The sequence below is a fragment of the Mastacembelus armatus genome, chromosome 6 (genome assembly GCF_900324485.2).
Source record: "Mastacembelus armatus chromosome 6, fMasArm1.2, whole genome shotgun sequence".
Taxonomy (NCBI): domain Eukaryota; kingdom Metazoa; phylum Chordata; class Actinopteri; order Synbranchiformes; family Mastacembelidae; genus Mastacembelus; species Mastacembelus armatus.
The window spans coordinates 6,116,021-6,134,356 of NC_046638.1; the positions used below are offsets into that span (position 1 = coordinate 6,116,021).

Sequence of the window (18,336 nt, forward strand, 5' to 3'; positions counted from 1 at the left end):
TTACTGCAAATAATTAGTTTTCTGGCTGAGTCCAAAGATGATTTCATACCTTGTATGTGGAGGAGGTAAATGAAAAGAGACTGAGGGTGTCTAGGGTTTGAATGCACACTTGTGTTGTGAACGGGGAACTTTCACGTTAACGGAAAATGAAGTTGCTCTTTAACAAGGTGGTCATTACCATCATTCACACTCTCACTCTCCTGATTATTAAAGAGTTTGCTGCTTTTCAGCTGTTTTCTCGCCTTTAATTCTCCAACCACCTTTTGTCCTATTTCGTCATTTTCAAACTTGAGTTGGTATCCTTTGCATAATGTATGCTCCCCGTTTCAGAACTATGTATTGGCTGGGTTTTTATTTTTGTACCTTTTGTTGTTATAACATGCTCTTTTCAGTTTTACATTGCAACGCCTTATTTAGAGAGCACCTGCAGGTTCAGAGCTTTTCCTGCCTACTGCACTTTTAAGTTCTGTTAAGTGTGTCTATCTTAACTTCTGGCTATCAGATGTTAATGTCTATCTCTTTCCAGCCATAAAATTGTGTCTTATTTTCTGCGTATTTGTTCATGGCGCTAGTGGTTCACTCAGTAAATGAACGAAACACACAATTTGAGGCATCCTAAATTTGTAGATCTGGCACCTAGAGTATCACGCCTAATATGAGCACAGCCTGAGTATCCTGGTGCTCCTGTAATGGGAAAAAATATGAACTTTTGAGACAGACAGGCAGAGTCACTGATAAGAACACGCTAAAATTTACACACCTGCAGTGGACAGTAGGAGGAAAATGACTGTCAGGACATTGAAGGACTGCCGGTTGGTGATAGACATCTTCTCGTCCTCATGTGGGAAAGGAGGGAGGGTGCAGGTTGGAGGGAAGGAGATGGGGAGGTGGGGTTGCTTGGTTTTAGCTGGATGTGTGCATCCTCTGCCTGCTGATATCTCCTCTCACATGGCTGCTGCTGCTGGGAGTCAGCACTCTTGATGGAAACAAGACAAGCAGGAAGAGAAAAAAATTGTTAGGTTGTTTATTGTTAAGTTATTTCATTTAGATTTCTGAAAGTTCCACTCTACTGTGTGGACAGCTTGTCTGGCACCTATGATGCCTTCTGAAATTTATCTTTAGGTTTACGCGATGTTGAATTAGGCATTCATTGAAATTGGCAATCTGGCAACACAGAGGCTAAAGGTTGAGCTGTTTCTATTAAACAATTAAATGATTTCTTGCCCTCTCATTTTTCTTTGATAGTAAAAATATCTTTGAATTTGATACTGTTAGAAAGACATGAGTAGCAATTCAAAAAGGTAATCTTTGGTTTCAGGAAATGAGCAAATGTATATGCATTATATGTTTAATCTAAAACTGCACTTGTTTTAGCTTTTGCAGCTTCTTCTAAGTGAACATACTGCTTACAGTTGCATGATATCAGCACACCAAAACATTAAATACTATTTTGTTTTTAACTGAAGAAAAATGCTACAACTGCACTATAAATATTGTGTTCCTGCAGAAAATGTTGTTTTTACTCAGTATTTAATGAATTGCACAGAAGGTGCTTTTTTAGTAAAGTTAGTTTTGAGTCCAGAACTGCACAGTGCACATGGTGCATCATGGGACTTCGTAAATTCCTCCTCTACAAGAGCATCAATGTACAGTTAGCATTTGAAGCTGTGTCACAGTTACTCGTCTGCTGATGGTAAGTGAGATTAATGATGTGGCAGCACATATTGCTTAGCCATGCTAGTTCCTAGACGTTTACTTCTTTAACATTACCAGAGAATAGTACACGAACAGTCTGTGTCCCTGCATTACTTAAAGGTAATGTTTATGGTAATTTATTGCATACTATGTCAATAAACCATTTGCATTTGGCAGTGGTTCCACAAAGTTAATGTGAGAAGCACAGTGTGGTGGAATGAGACTTTGGAACTGTTATCAGTGGTTGTTTATCAAGCACGATGTTAAAATGCTTCAGAAAATATTTTCACATCAAAACCATAACATTTCCACCACCCATATTTCTAACATATCTTGAGCTACACAACCAGTATTGGCCTTAGAAATTTACCCTAAAGCCATGAAGGACTGGGGTGTTGTGTATGTGCAAAGAAACAAATAGCAGTATGTAAGGTCCTAAGTTATTCAAAAGCTGACAGAAAAATAGAAACTGCATGTAAAGAGTAAGAACTGGGTTGTTATAATGAGGAGGCGATGATAAAGATAAAATTTTGGTATAAGAGATCAGCAACAAAAAAATGTGTATCATTTAATTCAATTCTCAAGTATAAAATGTCAGGCTTGAACTGTTGGTCTGACAAAACAAGACATATGCTAACGGCGTTACTTTCTGCTTTAGGACTCTGATGTGAGTTTTTCATTTTTTCGGGTATTTTATAGATCAAACAATTAATCAAGAAAGTAAACTGATCAATAATCTTTGCATAATAAAATATAATGTGAAATAATCAGCTCACTAACAGCTGACATTATCCACTGACAAAAGAAGTGAAAATATTCTCTCCTTACTGATTCTACTATAGAGGTGATTGGACAGTATGATGACCCACTGTGAGAGTAGATATCAGTTTTCACTGCAGTTCACAGATTATACTGGTCCTTCACAATGCAAAAAAAACTTCTTTTTTTCTTGTGGTTATTAAGCTGCATCATGTGAACAGAGCTGAGTCTTGCATCTTTTGGGTATTACATATATTTTGATCACAGACCTGAGACCTACAACACAATGACACTGTACCTGCCAAAATTAGACTGAATGTATTTTGAAGCCTGTCTCTAGGAACCCAGTGGACATGTGAAGATCTCATTTGTTTTATCTGGTTGAGACACAGACCGTAGCTGATTATAAATATGTTGCCATGTGAATGCAGTCAAGCATCAGTTCTGGGAGTAAACATATGTATTTGAAGTTGTGCAAACACCTTGGAGAATCACATTCTCATTGGTCAGCTGCTGTGTTAGTTGCTCTATGTGTTTCAGTTCCGATGTGTTTCCATGTTTCTAATGCTGTCTAGACAGCTAGTGCTAATGGTTTCAGCCCAATATACAAAGCCATTTTTATGGAGTGTATGGACAGAATGTGTATGTGGAGTACAGCAGGCTGAGTCTTTTAAAGCAATTTAGATCAGACAGGCTGTTCCCTCTTCAGAAAGCCAGGCAGCTGAGGTCCCAGGAGGCTTGTTAGAGTGGCGTTTTATATATTTTTTTCCACTCTTTTTACTTCTGGTGAGAGCTCCAGTACACTACCAAATGACAAGTTCTGCAGTACTATGAGGGATTCCCATCCTCCTTAAATCCCAACAAATGGCCCTTCTTTTGTTTCTGCAGGTCTGGTCTTTTACACAGGTTTTAAATATGTTATTTCTTTGTTTCCCAGTATTTTCACATGAAGTCACATCAGTGTCACATTACTCTCTGTGCTCTAGAGGCTGTAAAAGGGCAGGGTCCGCTTTATCACAGCGCTTGGCTTGTTTGAGAAGTGAATGCAAAGGTTTTGTGTAATGAGCCTGATGGTAGGGAAGCAGAGCATGTACTGTAAATACACAGACGTGCATGCAGACAGGCACACACAGCAGAGTACACAGTGCCTGTGAGACTGACAATAGAACATACTGCCTTGGTTGAACAGGCATACAACACAGATGGAGGGTCTTGCTACTTGCTGTTTATGCCTGAGATCAAAGTACAATATACTTAAAGACCATGACAACAGAGTGTTACCACTGAGTAAATGTAAAGACTAATGAGAGGAAGTATCTAAACAGTTAACAGACTCCTGGGCTAAGTAAACCACACAGAGCTTGTTTATTTGTCCACGTTAATCACTGTTGCCTGAGAGAAGAGGAAATATTAAGTGTCCAATTACTGCAGCAAACCCCTAAGAATCTAACAGCACCCTTTTCATCAAAATGCAGCAGGAGACCTAAATCTGTCAGAGGTTTGATGCGGGAAAAGAGCAGCGGACAATTTTGAGCTATTTGGAGATAACAAATAGTGAAACGCTGCGCCTGTCTCATGAACATTCTTGTCCAAGTCTTATTTTTGTTCAGACATTAACTTCTAAAGTTTGTGATGAGTTAGTATGCTTTCGAAAAATCATTATTTAATTTTTGCCTTGTCTTTAATCTGACAAGCTTTCAAGTTTGTAAAGGCATGAACCTGGCCTTACATCTCTGCCTTTCTCCAGTTTGACTTTACTTTTCACAAAAAAAGTCCATTTGAGTATCACATAATCTTTTTCTCAGATGGATGACGGTTGGTTATTTATGCACCCTCTGGGCCTCGTTGTTTGTATTTTCCTCGGAGCCCACAGACTCCTGTTGCTATCCTGGCCCTTAATTCATGTTAATGTGCATTATCACAAAGTCTCATTTCTGAGCATCCGAACTGAAGTACAGTTTAGAGATGAGATTCCCACTTCACATGAGGGATGAGTGCACATTAGCTGAGTGACTGCATCTCATATCTGGGTCTGCTGATAGGTTTGCATCCAAATACTGATCAGTGCACTGCTGCAACAAGCCTTGTGCTTAATTGAGGCTTCCTTTGAATGTCATAATAAATCAGGCCTCATTCACTTTTGATGGAATACAGCCCCACTCAGAAGCCCTACAGTGCTCCATTAGGATATACAGTGGGTACGGAAAGTATTCAGACCCCTTTAAATTTTTCACTCTTTGTGTCATTGCAGCCATTTGCCAAAATCAAAAAAGTTCATTTTATTTCTCATTAATGTACACTCAGCACCCCATCTTGACAGAAAAAAACAGAAATGTAGAAATTTTTGCACATTTATTAAAAAAGAAAAACTGAAATATCACATGGTCATAAGTATTCAGACCCTTTGCAGTGACACTCATATTTAACTCACATGCTGTCCATTTCTTCTGATCCTCCTTGAGATGGTTCTGCTCCTTCATTGGAGTCCAGCTATGTTTAATTAAACTGATTGGACTTGATTAGGAAAGGCACACACCTGTCTATATAAGACCTTACAGCTCACAGTGCATGTCAGAGCAAATGAGAATCATGAGGTCGAAGGAACTGCCCAAGGAGCTCAGAGACAGAATTGTGGCAAGGCACAGATCTGGCCAAGGTTACAAAAGAATTTCTGCAGCACTCAAGGTTCCTAAGAGCACAGTGGCCTCCATAATACTCAAATGGAAAAAGTTTGGGACGACCAGAACTCTTCCTAGACCTGGCCGTCCAGCCAAACTGAGCAATCGTGGGAGAAGAGCCTTGGTGAGAGGTAGAGAAGAACCCAAAGATCACTGTGGCTGAGCTCCAGAGATGCAGTAGGGAGATGGGAGAAAGTTCCACAAAGTCAACTATCACTGCAGCCCTCCACCAGTCGGGGCTTTATGGCAGAGTGGCCCGACGGAAGCCTCTCCTCAGTGCAAGACACATGAAAGCCTGCATAGAGTTTGCCAAAAAACACATGAAGGACTCCCAGACTATGAGAAATAAGATTCTCTGGTCTGATGAGACCAAGATTGAACTTTTTGGCGTTAATTCTAAGCGGTATGTGTGGAGAAAACCAGGCACTGCTCATCACCTGCCCAATACAATCCCTACAGTGAAACATGGTGGTGGGATCATCATGTTGTGGGGGTGTTTTTCAGCTGCAGGGACAGGACGACTGGTTGCAACTGAAGGAAAGATGATTGCGGCCAAGTACAGAGATATCCTGGAAGAAAACCTCTTCCAGAGTGCTCAGGACCTCAGACTGGGCCGAAGGTTCACCTTTCAACAGGACAATGACCCTAAGCACACAGCTAAAATAACAAAGGAGTGGCTTCGGAACAACTCTGTGACCGTTCTTGACTGGCCCAGCCAGAGCCCTGACCTAAACCCAATTGAGCATCTGTGGAGAGACCTGAAAATGGCTGTCCACCAACGTTCACCATCCAACCTGACAGAACTGGAGAGGATCTGCAAGGAAGAATGGCAGAGGATCCCCAAATCCAGGTGTGAAAAACTTGTTCCATCATTCCCAAGAAGACTCATGGCTGTACTAGCTCAAAAGGGTGCTTCTACTCAATACTGAGCACAGGGTCTGAATACTTATGACCATGTGATATTTCAGTTTTTCTTTTTTAATAAATTTGCAAAAATTTCTACATTTCTGGTTTTTTCTGTCAAGATGGGGTGCTGAGTGTACATTAATGAGAAATAAGATGAACTTTTATGATTTTGGCAAATGGCTGCAATGACACAAAGTGTGAAAAATTTAAAGGGGTCTGAATACTTTCCGTACCCACTGTAGGCCCGTTTTGGGAGACACTATAGTAGTACAGTATATGTCATTGGTTGAGTTGTGGATACCAAGACAAAGTTTCTGTCAAAGCCCAACTGAGATGACAGTTTTTTATATCTTGTGTGTCCTATTTTATTCTTAACCAAAAAAAAAGAAAAAAAAAGAAAAGAAAACCACTTACCAACACTTTCTGCTCATGACTTGAAGCTACAACTTTGTTTACTTAGGTTCTCATTCTCTTGCTGCCAGCTGCTGTCAATCAAACACCAATGTGCCGTTCCAGCCAGCTGAGGTTAAAAGGAGCTTTTCTTATATTTCCCCCAAAGAAGGGAGATTCCTAAAAGACAGTGGACCTGCGAGCCACACCCTCACTGCAAATACAAAATGTTGCTTTCAATTGCTATTCACCTGCTTCCTTTCAATATTTTCAGTTTCTCAACATTTTCTGCTATTATGCCTTGGTGAGTAAATGCTGGATGTATTGGAGGAGAACTGAGCGATGTGTTTTGATCAGCTTTGAAACCCAGACTGTGTGCGCTCTCAAAACAAAAGAACATTTATCAGTTTGTACCGTTCCTGTGGTGAATATGCAGTCTGTGAACACTATTATGGACTTTCAGTGCCAGCTATGACCTCAGGCCCAAATTTAATGCAGGGTTGCTTGATGCTGATTTAAATTTGATTTGAATTTGTTGTATTTAATACTGACAAGCTGTAAGAAGGTACCATAATATTTTTTTTGAATGTTTTTAAATGTATCTCTTAGCATATCTTGAAATACCTTAAGACAAGCAAAACATAAATACACAAAACATTACACTGTTAAAGTAACTATAAGCGAAAGTTAAATGAATCACTGAAGTAACATATCACTACTTGTACAAAAATTGTGGACTAATATTTAGTACAAAACAAAGGAGGCACAGCTGAGGGAGCTTCTCTTTCTGAACTGATGAAGCAGTGTTTATTCATTTGTGCTGTATCACTGTGAGCTCAAAGCTGCAGGACTGAACATAAATTTGATTGATTAACAGAGGATTTATATGATCAATCACCTGAATAAATATTCCAGATCAAATATTCTGAATAAAGCTCAGAGGCAACAGCAACGTGTTTTGGTCTGGCAGCTTGATGTCGTCTGGGAAACCTTTACGTCACAGAAAATATGCGGAAGAATCTAACATCTAATAATTAACAACGTGTAGTGCAGTGTAGTGCACAGGAAATGAATAGAGTTTTCTAAAAAAAAAAAAAAAAAAGCCAAAGGAAAAATAACACAGCAGGGTTGCTATAGAGCTTGTTGTGGAGAGTTTGGCAAATACGGCACCATAATAGGCTCAGCTGTTGTGCACTGCAGCCACCGTGCAGCATGGGTGGCCTGTTTCTGTTTGTGACTTAGTAATGCTTTGTTAGCTTAACACAAGCACAAGATGAGAGATAGCTGTAATCAAACTTACATCTGCTGCAGGCCTGTTGTGTCCTACCTGCTGAGAGCTGTCATGTTGATGGAAACCATTCTGTCTCCTTCCTCTCTTTGTCTCACACCCTTAATTCATCACCAATTGGGATCCCAAAGACAGATTGGAAAATAATAGAGCTCTGTGTCTTAAAGCACCCCCACCTCGGAGCTAACCAGTATAATTAGTTTGTTTTGTCATATACAGCTTTCTTAAGGCTTAGTTGATATGGCAGCACAGTATCACCATAGTTTCCTGCAGGGTTGGTACACCAAGTCAAATATATGACTTTTAAATACCACACAGAATGCAAAATAATGCTTCAAAAACTAAACTAACCTAATTAAAACCAACCCAGCTCAGTTAAATATGTGAACTTTGCATTCTGGAAAATTTTTCAGGCAACAAATCAGTGGTTTTTAAGACTTTCCAAGACCTGCAGATGTCATGATCACATCCCTAGAGACAGTCTGCTGTAGGCAGACTTCTGCAGAGGAATATACACTGTAACTTATACGGGGAAGTGACTTAGTTGTGTATATTTACAGTCAATTTGTCCAGTAGTCACTAGCATTAGAATGCACTCTTGACTTAACTTGAGTTTTAACCACATATAGAAACAGTGAAGTGGGTAATGTTAACACATTAAAACACTCCAGAGATTTGTATCATACAGCAGCTGATAGGAGAAGGTCTATTCTTGGCCAAATGAGAATTTAACATTGCAATCTTTTCATCAGTAATTTTTGCTTGGCAATAAATATATGCATGCAGCAATGGAGAGACAGCTAATGAGACAGCTACTGGAGTCTAATAAGTTGAATTCATTATACAATCAAGGTCTCAAAGTCATCTGGGGGATGAACATTTTTGGAACCCCATCTAATGTAATGCAGATCTTGTTTCCAAGTGATGCTGTGTGAATGAGTTCATAGAACAGGATCCATGCACGATCTGAATGTACATGCTATACTGAAGCTTATGAATCTGTTGCTAGAGCCCTTGTTAAATAACAGGAAAGTGTAGAGTGTTTAATTTCTCTGTCTTTTAACTAACACGGAAACTATTAGCTCATTTTTTGAGTAGTTGACTGCAAATTAGGCAACAATTTTGATGATTGCTTAATTGTTTAATCTGTATTTACAATTTTCTAAGCACCTCTGCTCCATTTTGAAATGGAAGTTGTGACTGAAAGGTAATCCTTGGCCTTGGAAACAGTACGTTCAAAGTTCTTTTAGTAGCTGCTCTGGAATTTCTGTTTTCTGGATGTATGCCTTTTGGATTGCTGCACAGACTAAAAAGAAGATTGTGAGATTTCTCCTTATATTCTGTTATTCTAGGTACTACATAATGAGGTGATTAATTAACAATATAAATACAGAAATGATTTGTTGCAGCCCTGCTTTTTATTTCAGTTTGCTGTCCTTGACCAACTTCTTTATATTAAAGAGGGTTTCTTTGATGAAGCAACTCACTGGACTGGGTGTTGTTGAGTTTGACTGTGAAATGTCACAGAGATACAGTAGCTGCTGCAGTTAAGTCACTTTTAAGGCCACAAAAAGCCTCCCAGGAATTGTTCCAAAGCAGCTCCCAACACATTCAAGGTTTGAGCTGCCTGCAGGCTACACAGAGACCTCATCTGTCAACACATCAGTGCTTTGGCGCTCAAATTCAGTTTTCTTTGGTGGTGGGACTGTGAGTCATGCAGAATAACTGGACTTGTTTTGGCTCCAGGCTTTGGGAGACATATCCCATGGACTTTTTGGTGTCTGTGATGCAGACAGACACGACAGTATCTCCCAGACACAAGCCACCGTTGTTTGTTTGAATTTGCTTTACACCCCACAATGGGCTCTCACCATAGTTTCTCTTGGAAATGTTCCCTGTCATCATCCGCCTGACCCTGGATTTAAAATAACTTCAACCCGCAGACAAATACTCTTGTGGGAATTTCAAAAATGAAGAAAGAGAAAATCATGACATGGGATGATAATGTATGACAAAATGCCAGCTTAAACAGAGCAGTTTGATCCTATTTGCTCTGTCCCAAACAACCTGGGTTTTACCCAGACCTCTGTTGTAATAAGGCACCAAACACTGCACCAAAAAAAACAAAAAAAGAAAAATTATGGTTCTGTGTGGTCCAACAGCTCATATAATGTTATTGAATACTAATAAACCAACAGTAAACATTCCTGAAATAGAAAAGGTATTAATCTGAGTAGGCATAAAGATTGTTAGATGCAGAATTTGCAATAAGAAATCATTCTGCTTGTAGGCCAACTCCTGTATTGACATACAAAATGAATGCTATATAGTACTATAGCACTGGGAAAAAAATGACTGTATCCCAAAGGTGTAACCCATTACATGTCAGTGAAAGATCCTGTGGTACGTTGCCCATGTCAACCTACGGTCCCTGAAAATAACAACAGAAACTCCTAATCCATGGTAACTTTCATGAGTGTTAGATCCAAAAGTAGCACACTAAACATAGTGAGTTTATCCTGAGATAACCCCCATGAACAAAGTCTGCCTTAAGAGGCTTAACACTCAGACCACACCCTGTTCAAAATAGCAATGACAGATACACTGTGGACACCTGGAGAGCTCTCATAACTGTGAGGAGCCAAAGGACCTCAAGGGCAGTGGTCACAGACAACCTCATACTGTATGTACAGCCAAAAATACCTCAGAAGAGAATGGATAATATTCCACAGTTCCACATCCAAATGCTAATGGTGTTTTGGCAGCCAGTTTACATAGCCTGTGAGAAAGGCCTTAACATGCAAGAAACCAGATTTTGAGGGAATGAGGAGAGTGTTACATTGATCATTATTGGAAGTGTTGCTTGATTGGCCATCGTCGTGGGACTACACCTCAATAATGAGGTTGTTTTGAACGATGAAGAGTGAAGTCACCTCAGTTTGCAGTTTGACAAACCATATGTTCTGTGAAAAAGTTCCTGCTATGTCCTTAAATTCTCCTTGAATTGAATGTTGCTCTAAGCTCTAAAATGCTCTGAAGTCTACTAAAAAGGTTCTATTGAGCTGATTTCAGTAAATGTTGAATGATTTTTTTTTGTATCAAAATGAACATTAGCAGTGTTAGTTGCTGTTATTGCCTAATATGTGGACATGATTATTGTGTCTATACAAATCATTATCCATTATTGGAAATATGGATTATAATGAACCATTATATTACATTCTGAATAAAAAAAAAAAAGTTAATTGAGCCTACAATGACTCATGGATTACAGTGAAGATTATATGACACATTATCTCCATCAGCACAGTGAATACATACATTGATGGGACAAAATGTCATGAGTGTCCCTGCCTAAAATTGCATTGTACTTTTTTGTGCCAAAACCAAAAAATAAAAGGTTTATAATTTATTTGTATTATTTACAAAGAAACTAAAAGAAAAATAACAAAATCGATTGATTAATAAAATGGCAGAAAATTCAATGTGATATCTTCAAACATTATTTAGCCAATAAACTGTCCAAAATCATTAAAATCATAATAATATCAAGGAATAAAAAATCAGATAATGTTCACATCTGAGAGTCTAAAGCTAGAGAATTGTTGACATAATATATGTCAACTAATCATCAATGGATCAACTAATCATGTCAGCTCTAGGAAATATGACTAAAATTAGTGTCATTAGTTAATAATGACAAAATAATCACAACTCAAAGGCCTTTTTCCAATTTTTTAAACTGTATCTCACAATCTTCTACAGCAGATGGAGTAGGCTCAAGTGTCAGCAATGAAATTTCAGGTTGAGGTTTTTTATTTCAGGACTTTTAAAATCAACTACTGTGACAAGGTTGAAAATTCAGAAAGCTTATCAGGGGGGCTTAAGTGTAGATTACTTTATTAAACGATAATATTGTTATTAAGCTGTTTATTTAAAAAACAAAAAAAGCTATTATTAAAGCACATGTCATTAAATATTCATCCAGTAAATAACCGACCAGCACAAAATTCTAATAAAGATCAATTTTGAGAGAAATTGCAGAAATAGTGTGCCCAGCTGTTCCTTCAGTTCCTCAACTTCTTGTTGACACTCAAGATGCATTTAAGCTCTTTCTTTGACATGTTTCTTTTATCTGGTGATAAAAGCTTTTTCTCCCCCTTACAAGGCTGAGCCGCAGTGACAGGCTCTACTGCACCCATGGCTGTGTAATCAACAGCCAGTGTCTGACATAGATGTTTAACCCTTTGTCCACTCTCTGCACGTCTCAGCTGTCAGTCACATCTGCTCTGTCCCTACAATACCTCAGTAACGAACGTCAGCCACACGTATGCTTTTATATGGACGTTGTTAGGAACAGCTAATTTCAGTTGGTCTGCTTTGAGTACAGCAGCATAAGAGCTCTCTACTCTCTACTCTTTCTCCAGTCAGTTTTTGTAATTCCTGTTGTGATGTTACAAAATGATACAAATTTTTTCCTGTGTAAGCTGCGTTTCATATGTGTTCCTCTTTCTGCTGCTCATTTACAAGAGAAATCGGTTTCAAAAGCATTTTCTCTGAGAAAACATGCTTATATATGACAACACAAATGGCCTGAAAAGGCAAGGACCCACTGTTGATAACATATAGATAACTCTGCATATTGACAGCTGCCATGTCTGGGGTACAGTGACTTTAAACCATAAAATGTGAAATGAAAGTAAGTGTTGTTCAAAAGGTTATGCTCTGGTCAGATTACAGGAGGTTTGAGTTCATTTGTTTTACATAGTATCTCATTAGGCCATATTTCCTGTGTTGTGTAAGAAAATATTTCCACATGTTGACAAAGTGCTTGCTGGTCATGGATCAGATGTTCATACATCAAATATTATTAACTTATAAAATTGGAGAAAGATTTAAATGTCATTATTGAGTCTTTTGTTTTACAAAGAAAGGAAAGGAAAAGAAAATATCCCTGAGCTTTTAGCATGAAATCAGCATTTGATCATGTGTTAATAAATTGAGTACAATGAAATAAGTAAAAAGATACAGCTTATTATTTATAGATGGAAATGAGCATCAAGCATCATTCCTAATATGCATAATAGGTGTATTCTAGTAAATGTTTTTCCAACCTCTGATTTCTCCCGGTGTGAATTTAGTCCAGCCTCTCTCGTGGACCATCATTCACATATTAACTGTTTCAGCTAGGTCAATACTACAAAAGCGTTAAAGTCTAGATCAGTTTTCTGGATCTGTGTAATTTTTCTTTCCTTTTGTTTTGGCCAGAGACTCACACACATGCACAGAGAAAACAATGCATTAATATTCAGAACAGCCACTTGGTGAACCTGTGTTTGAATTTCAACAGCTTGTTTGTTATTTGTTTATTCCTTCTGCGTCTCATTTCAGTAGCTGCACAAAAAGAGGAAATGCTCCAGACGCCAATAGAAAACCCCCACTACTCAAAAAAATACAGCATTCAAACTCAAACCAGTGCAGATACACGACACATTGACATATAGATATAACAAAAACATTTAATTTGTTGTTTTACCAGTTGAGAGCAAAATGTTCAGCCGTGTTTGTGTTTTAACTTGTGTGCTGTTGAGAACAGAAGTGTTACAACAATGCCCAAAGGGGTCAGGATGCAAAGAGTTACCCCAGTCAGCAAGCTGCTGATATTAGCATTGCCAGTGTAATGGGATAAAGTGCGAGCTGGCTTTCTGCCTGTGGCATGTAATGGTTACAGCACTGAAGTACAACAGGGGCTACATGGAGGGAGCATGAGCAGTTACAGCTGATGAGTTGAGCTGTGGTGTGTTTTTGTGTTTATGTAATTCACAAGCCTCCACTAAATTATCATCTATTTGGTGGAATATGAGGGGGAAGCCGGCATCAAAGAAAACGTCAGGGCTTCATCAACAACCTGTTTCTCAGTCTCCCTCTTCCACTTTCTTACTCCCTCGCTTATGCACACATAAACTTATAGACATGGACACAAACACGTTCTCACCTACAAGGCTATAAACACACACACACACACACATACTGTACACATACACTCTCTTCCTCACGAACACACATGTATGTGGAAATTAATGTAAATTGAAGCACACACACACAAAGTCAAGCCCATGGCAGGGGAACTTGGTGTGAACCCTGTGGAGAGAGATGTCACAGTGACAGACCAGATAAACCAAATGAATGCCGAGTTTTCCGCACCACCTATCGGAAAACAAGACACTTCTGCGCGCACTGGGTGACTACATGCTGCTGTTTATTTTGGGCTGAAGAATGTAATCATTTGGCTGCCACTGTGTTAATAATCCGTTATATTCTCAGTTGGAAACTGTTCAATATGATTTTTCAGGAGAGTGTATTGGAGATGAGGGGTCAGACGGTAGCCTTTGTCCTTTCACATTGGCCTTTGAATGTAGGAGCTTTTGGCATAAAGATTTGTTCAATCTACAGTGTTTTCAAGCTGTACATGAAGTAGGCCGTCTGAAGTTAGTTGTGCTTGGTCAACAGTCCCAAGTGTAAGTCATACACATTTTTTTGTTCATATCTAACTATCATATCATAGCACTAACTTGCAGTGCAAGAATGCTGGCCTTATACTTGTATTGTTATGAGGCAGGCAAAATCCCTGTAGTAGAACATAAGCTTCAAGCCAAAGTTATTGCAATATGACATGAATCTATTGCTATATATTGCTACCTCTTGCTATACTTACATGAATCTTAAAATTAAGCCTACAGTAACTGTTTTTTGGCAACTTGATGGCAGCAGAAATATGTGAATGCAGTTAGACAACATGCATATTTACCCATGCAACAATTACACAGGGACTTTCATTCATTTGGATTCATGTCCAAAATTCTTTCTCTTTTAGTTCTGTTTTTTTGTCTCTGACAACTCTTGAGAAAATATAGTCTCTAGCTGATAAATGTTCCACTGTATTCAGCAGCTTTTCACTCACTGTCTGTCTGCTGTTTGGGCTTAGCAGGTAATATAAAGTGGGCTTTCAGAGTGGGTTTGCTGACAACTGGTGTCTCCTACAGCTCAAATGTCATTAGAGCAGTGAAAGTGGATCAAAACAGCCAGTAAAGTTGCAATCTAATAAATTGTAACTCATTGTAACACTGCAAACCCAACGGGAGGTGCAGATTCACATGATTATTGGTTTAAAAGGAGAGAGCGCTGTAAAATTGTAAGTGTAATTAATATAACAAGAATATTGAACTTTTGTCCGATAGTCTTAAAATGAGTGACACGTTATTGTTTTTATATGCGTAAAGGTGCAGTAGGGTTTGCAGCTGCATTTTGATGAGAAATGCTTTACACCAACAAACCTGAGGTCAGAACAGCAGTAAAAGTACAAACAAGCTTATTAAAAGGTTAGAGGGAGGGAAGCCCATCAGACTCAGCATGTTCAAACAAACTCGGTGTGAAAATATTAGAATATTAGTTGGTTTGTTTCTTTCAAACGCGGTTATCCTGTCTGCCCCATCAACCTATTAAGGGTTACGGCAGAAGTGACACATGTAACCAGAGCCATTCACGTACAGCCAGTCTCTTCCAACTTGCATGGGGCTTTTGCAAATTCAGGATATATGTGTCTGTTTTAGATTTCAGTGGGTGGAAGGTAGAAAAAATGTTTATATAAGTGTTATTACTAAGTTAAAAATAATAGTGTGCTATGGAATATTTACCCATGTGATGATAAAGAACTAGTAAATTGCTACCTTCCTTAAAACAGTCTATCAGTATATTAGTCTTTTACATTAATGAGATTTGGTAGAAACAGATAGAGCAAGACTCGCAAAATGTCCAATTTCCGGTCAGAAATTGTATTCTATTTCTATGTGATAACAGAGGACACACTTCAATCTTGCCATGACCAAAAATAGGCTGTGAAAACAGTTTTACTTGTACTTACTCCTAAATAACCTAGTCTGTCTGCACTCTGATGCGTCTAGATATAAGGCTGGATTAGGTGTGCGAGGATGATAGTTGAACAGAAAATGCTGCTCTGTAGTTTCTTTATTTTTTTTTTTGCCTCATGCGGGCCGAGATAAGAACCACCATCCGTGAGATGATGATAACCACAGTTGTATTAATTTCAGCTCAGTGCCCGTGACTTTTAAGTTTGAGATTCAGGCACCAAAAACTCTTCCTCTGCCAAAAAGATCTGCATCTGTTGCCGCCAGATACGCTGCAGCTTCAACGGCAGTTTGATCATCTGTTCTGAATTTGAAATGCTCCTCACTCAAATTTTCACCTTGGGGGTTTCTGCCAAGACACTGGTCACGACGCCTCTCCGTGCTCCGCCTCTCCTGGTGTGAGAGTATTTGGGTGTGCAGGCTGTAGTTTAGCTGAATGTACTATTCAGTCTTTGTGCACACTCATGTGTTTGTCCATATGCTTGGAAAGAATGTGAGTGAATATACTGTTTGTGAGTTAATGTGTTCACCAAGCAGACATAAACACCCTCTCAATGTCAGCAACGACTCCTCCTCGTCAGGGAGCCTCTGATGGAGTCACTATAACTGTGTGAGGCAGCACTGTGGCTGTCTGTGTGCCTGACACGAGGTGACATAGGAAACAGTCCTCTGCTGGTGGCTGATAGTCACAACCAACTGTCCTGACTTTGCTTAAGTTTGGTCCCCCTGTGGCGGATTGGTGACAAAACACACTGAGGGCCAGCACTGCACTATACTGATGCTAAGTGACTTTATTTAAAAGATAATTCTTCACTTTAGAACTTTCGGTATAAACACATCCTGCTGAATGTAGAGCAACACTTCACACTCACTGAAATGAATGAACACACAGTCCAAAATAATTGCCCTACCATCTGCCCACCTTCCAGAACACAGTATTCTCTGTTTTCTGTTTTTTTCTTTAAAACACCCTAGCCATTAGTGAATCTTAAAAAAAAAAAAAAAACTTTGTTGATCAGTTTGCTGCGTCAGAGGCCTTTGTCTTCAGGAGGCAGAGGACAGCCTTGGCATCTCCTGGCACACATATCTTGTCTGTGCTGAAAAATGGCTGAGAAGTGACAAATACTGAGCAGAATAGTTCTTTACTAGTTCAAGGAGAATTTTCTGATTCCTATACTGTAAAAAAAAATATGGCCTGAACAAAGACAGATTCCTTAGAGAGCTTGTTTATTGTGTAAATTACACAGTTATCCAGTTATTACAGGTATTGGACAATGGTTCATCTAGGACTCACAATATTTGTAAGGGAGCCAATTGTGCATGTTTTTTTCTTCACATTCTCTTGGTGTTTAGCTAAATTTAAGTGTAGGTAATTTCTTCTACATGTAATGAAATGTGCGAGATCAACAAGAGACTCATCTTTAACACACCAGAGAGACTTTGAACCATCCATGTGCACACGTGAATTCACAAATACACTCAAACAACGTTCACTGCCATGCAAAACCATAAAAGCTCCCAACTGCTGTTCCTGGGCCAGTTTTCGCACAGACACACAGTCGAGAACAGGATTTTTCACAGAGGAACAGGCTTTTGTGTGAATGAACAAAGGGAATCTCCTTCCTCCTCTGCTCCCCTCTGCCTAAATCCTATCATGTGCCACCATGCCTCTCCCACATGCCTGTTTCCAAGTTACCGGCAGCGTCGGCTGCCAATCCTGCTTAATTGCCTGCTGTGTAAAGTGACGGCTGAGGAGCGGCAATGAGAGCGAGCTGTCCTCGCCTTTTCCTGCAGCTCACTCTCTGATACCTTGCCAAAGGAGAGGCTCCACCTGAGAACCATAGTGTATACCTTCGGTAAATTACACAGTAGTGTTGATCAGGAGTAAAACTTCAGTAATCAACCTGCAGACTTACTGTATGAGAAATAAATCTCTGTAAAATGTAACTAGGGGACTTTTAATTTTGAATAACTGTTCTCCCCATGAGGACATCTAAATTAAACCTTACTATGCACTAAGGGATGGAAAGCATATGAATATGAAACGCTTTGAATAGGAAATGTCTTAGCACAGGACAAACCAGAGGGGAAAACCATAGCAGCAGACAGTGTTTGTTTTACCAATAATCAGCTTTTCTCACTAACCTTGCTCGAGCCTGAAGAAAAAGAAAAGATCTTCTCTCTTACTCCCTCTTGCAGAATTTACCACCCTGTTGCTCCTTGTTCTTTCCTCCTTTTGTTGCGTCTTCACAAATAGATCCTCCTCATCCCCGGGACCGGGGCTGGAATTAACAGCTCTTGAGGGAAGCCAGGCGGAAGTGAAAGAAAACACACAAGAGAAGAAAAGAAACACACTCTTCTTGCCCCTAAGTCGTCCTTGGCAGTGTATCCCCATCCGTCAGAGCACAGCGACTGTGTGTGTGTGTGAGATAGGGAGAGAGTGAGTGAGAGAGAGGGGGAGAGAGAGAGAGAGCGATGAAACGATACTAAGTGGGCGAGTGAGAAAGTGAGAGGGGGTGGGAGAGAGAGATTGTCTGTATAGAGGGTGATCCTCTATACTGTATGAGCGTCTGTTTATCTGTCTGTCTGTCTCATCTGCATACATTGAATCCCGGCAGAAGCCATGAGTTTTTACAGTAACGCTTTTCTGTTGAGGGAAAAGACTTCCTGCTCAACTTCCCCCATAAGTGAAATC

At 39.4% G+C, this 18,336-nt stretch overlaps 1 protein-coding gene across 2 annotated transcripts in view; it reads right to left on the reverse strand.

The window, feature by feature from the left end:
- shisal1b (shisa like 1b) overlaps positions 1–18,062 on the reverse strand; it is a 33,936-nt gene extending 15,874 nt beyond the window's left edge. For both annotated transcript variants that reach the window (XM_026310965.1, XM_026310964.1), the window contains exons 1-2: positions 17,787–18,062; positions 761–976 (exon numbers count right to left, since the gene is read on the reverse strand). In XM_026310965.1, coding sequence (XP_026166750.1) covers positions 761–827 — 67 coding nt within the window. In that variant the 5' untranslated portion in view covers positions 828–976; positions 17,787–18,062. The remainder of the gene's footprint in view (positions 1–760; positions 977–17,786) is intronic.
- Between the last annotated feature and the right edge of the window lie 274 nt (positions 18,063–18,336).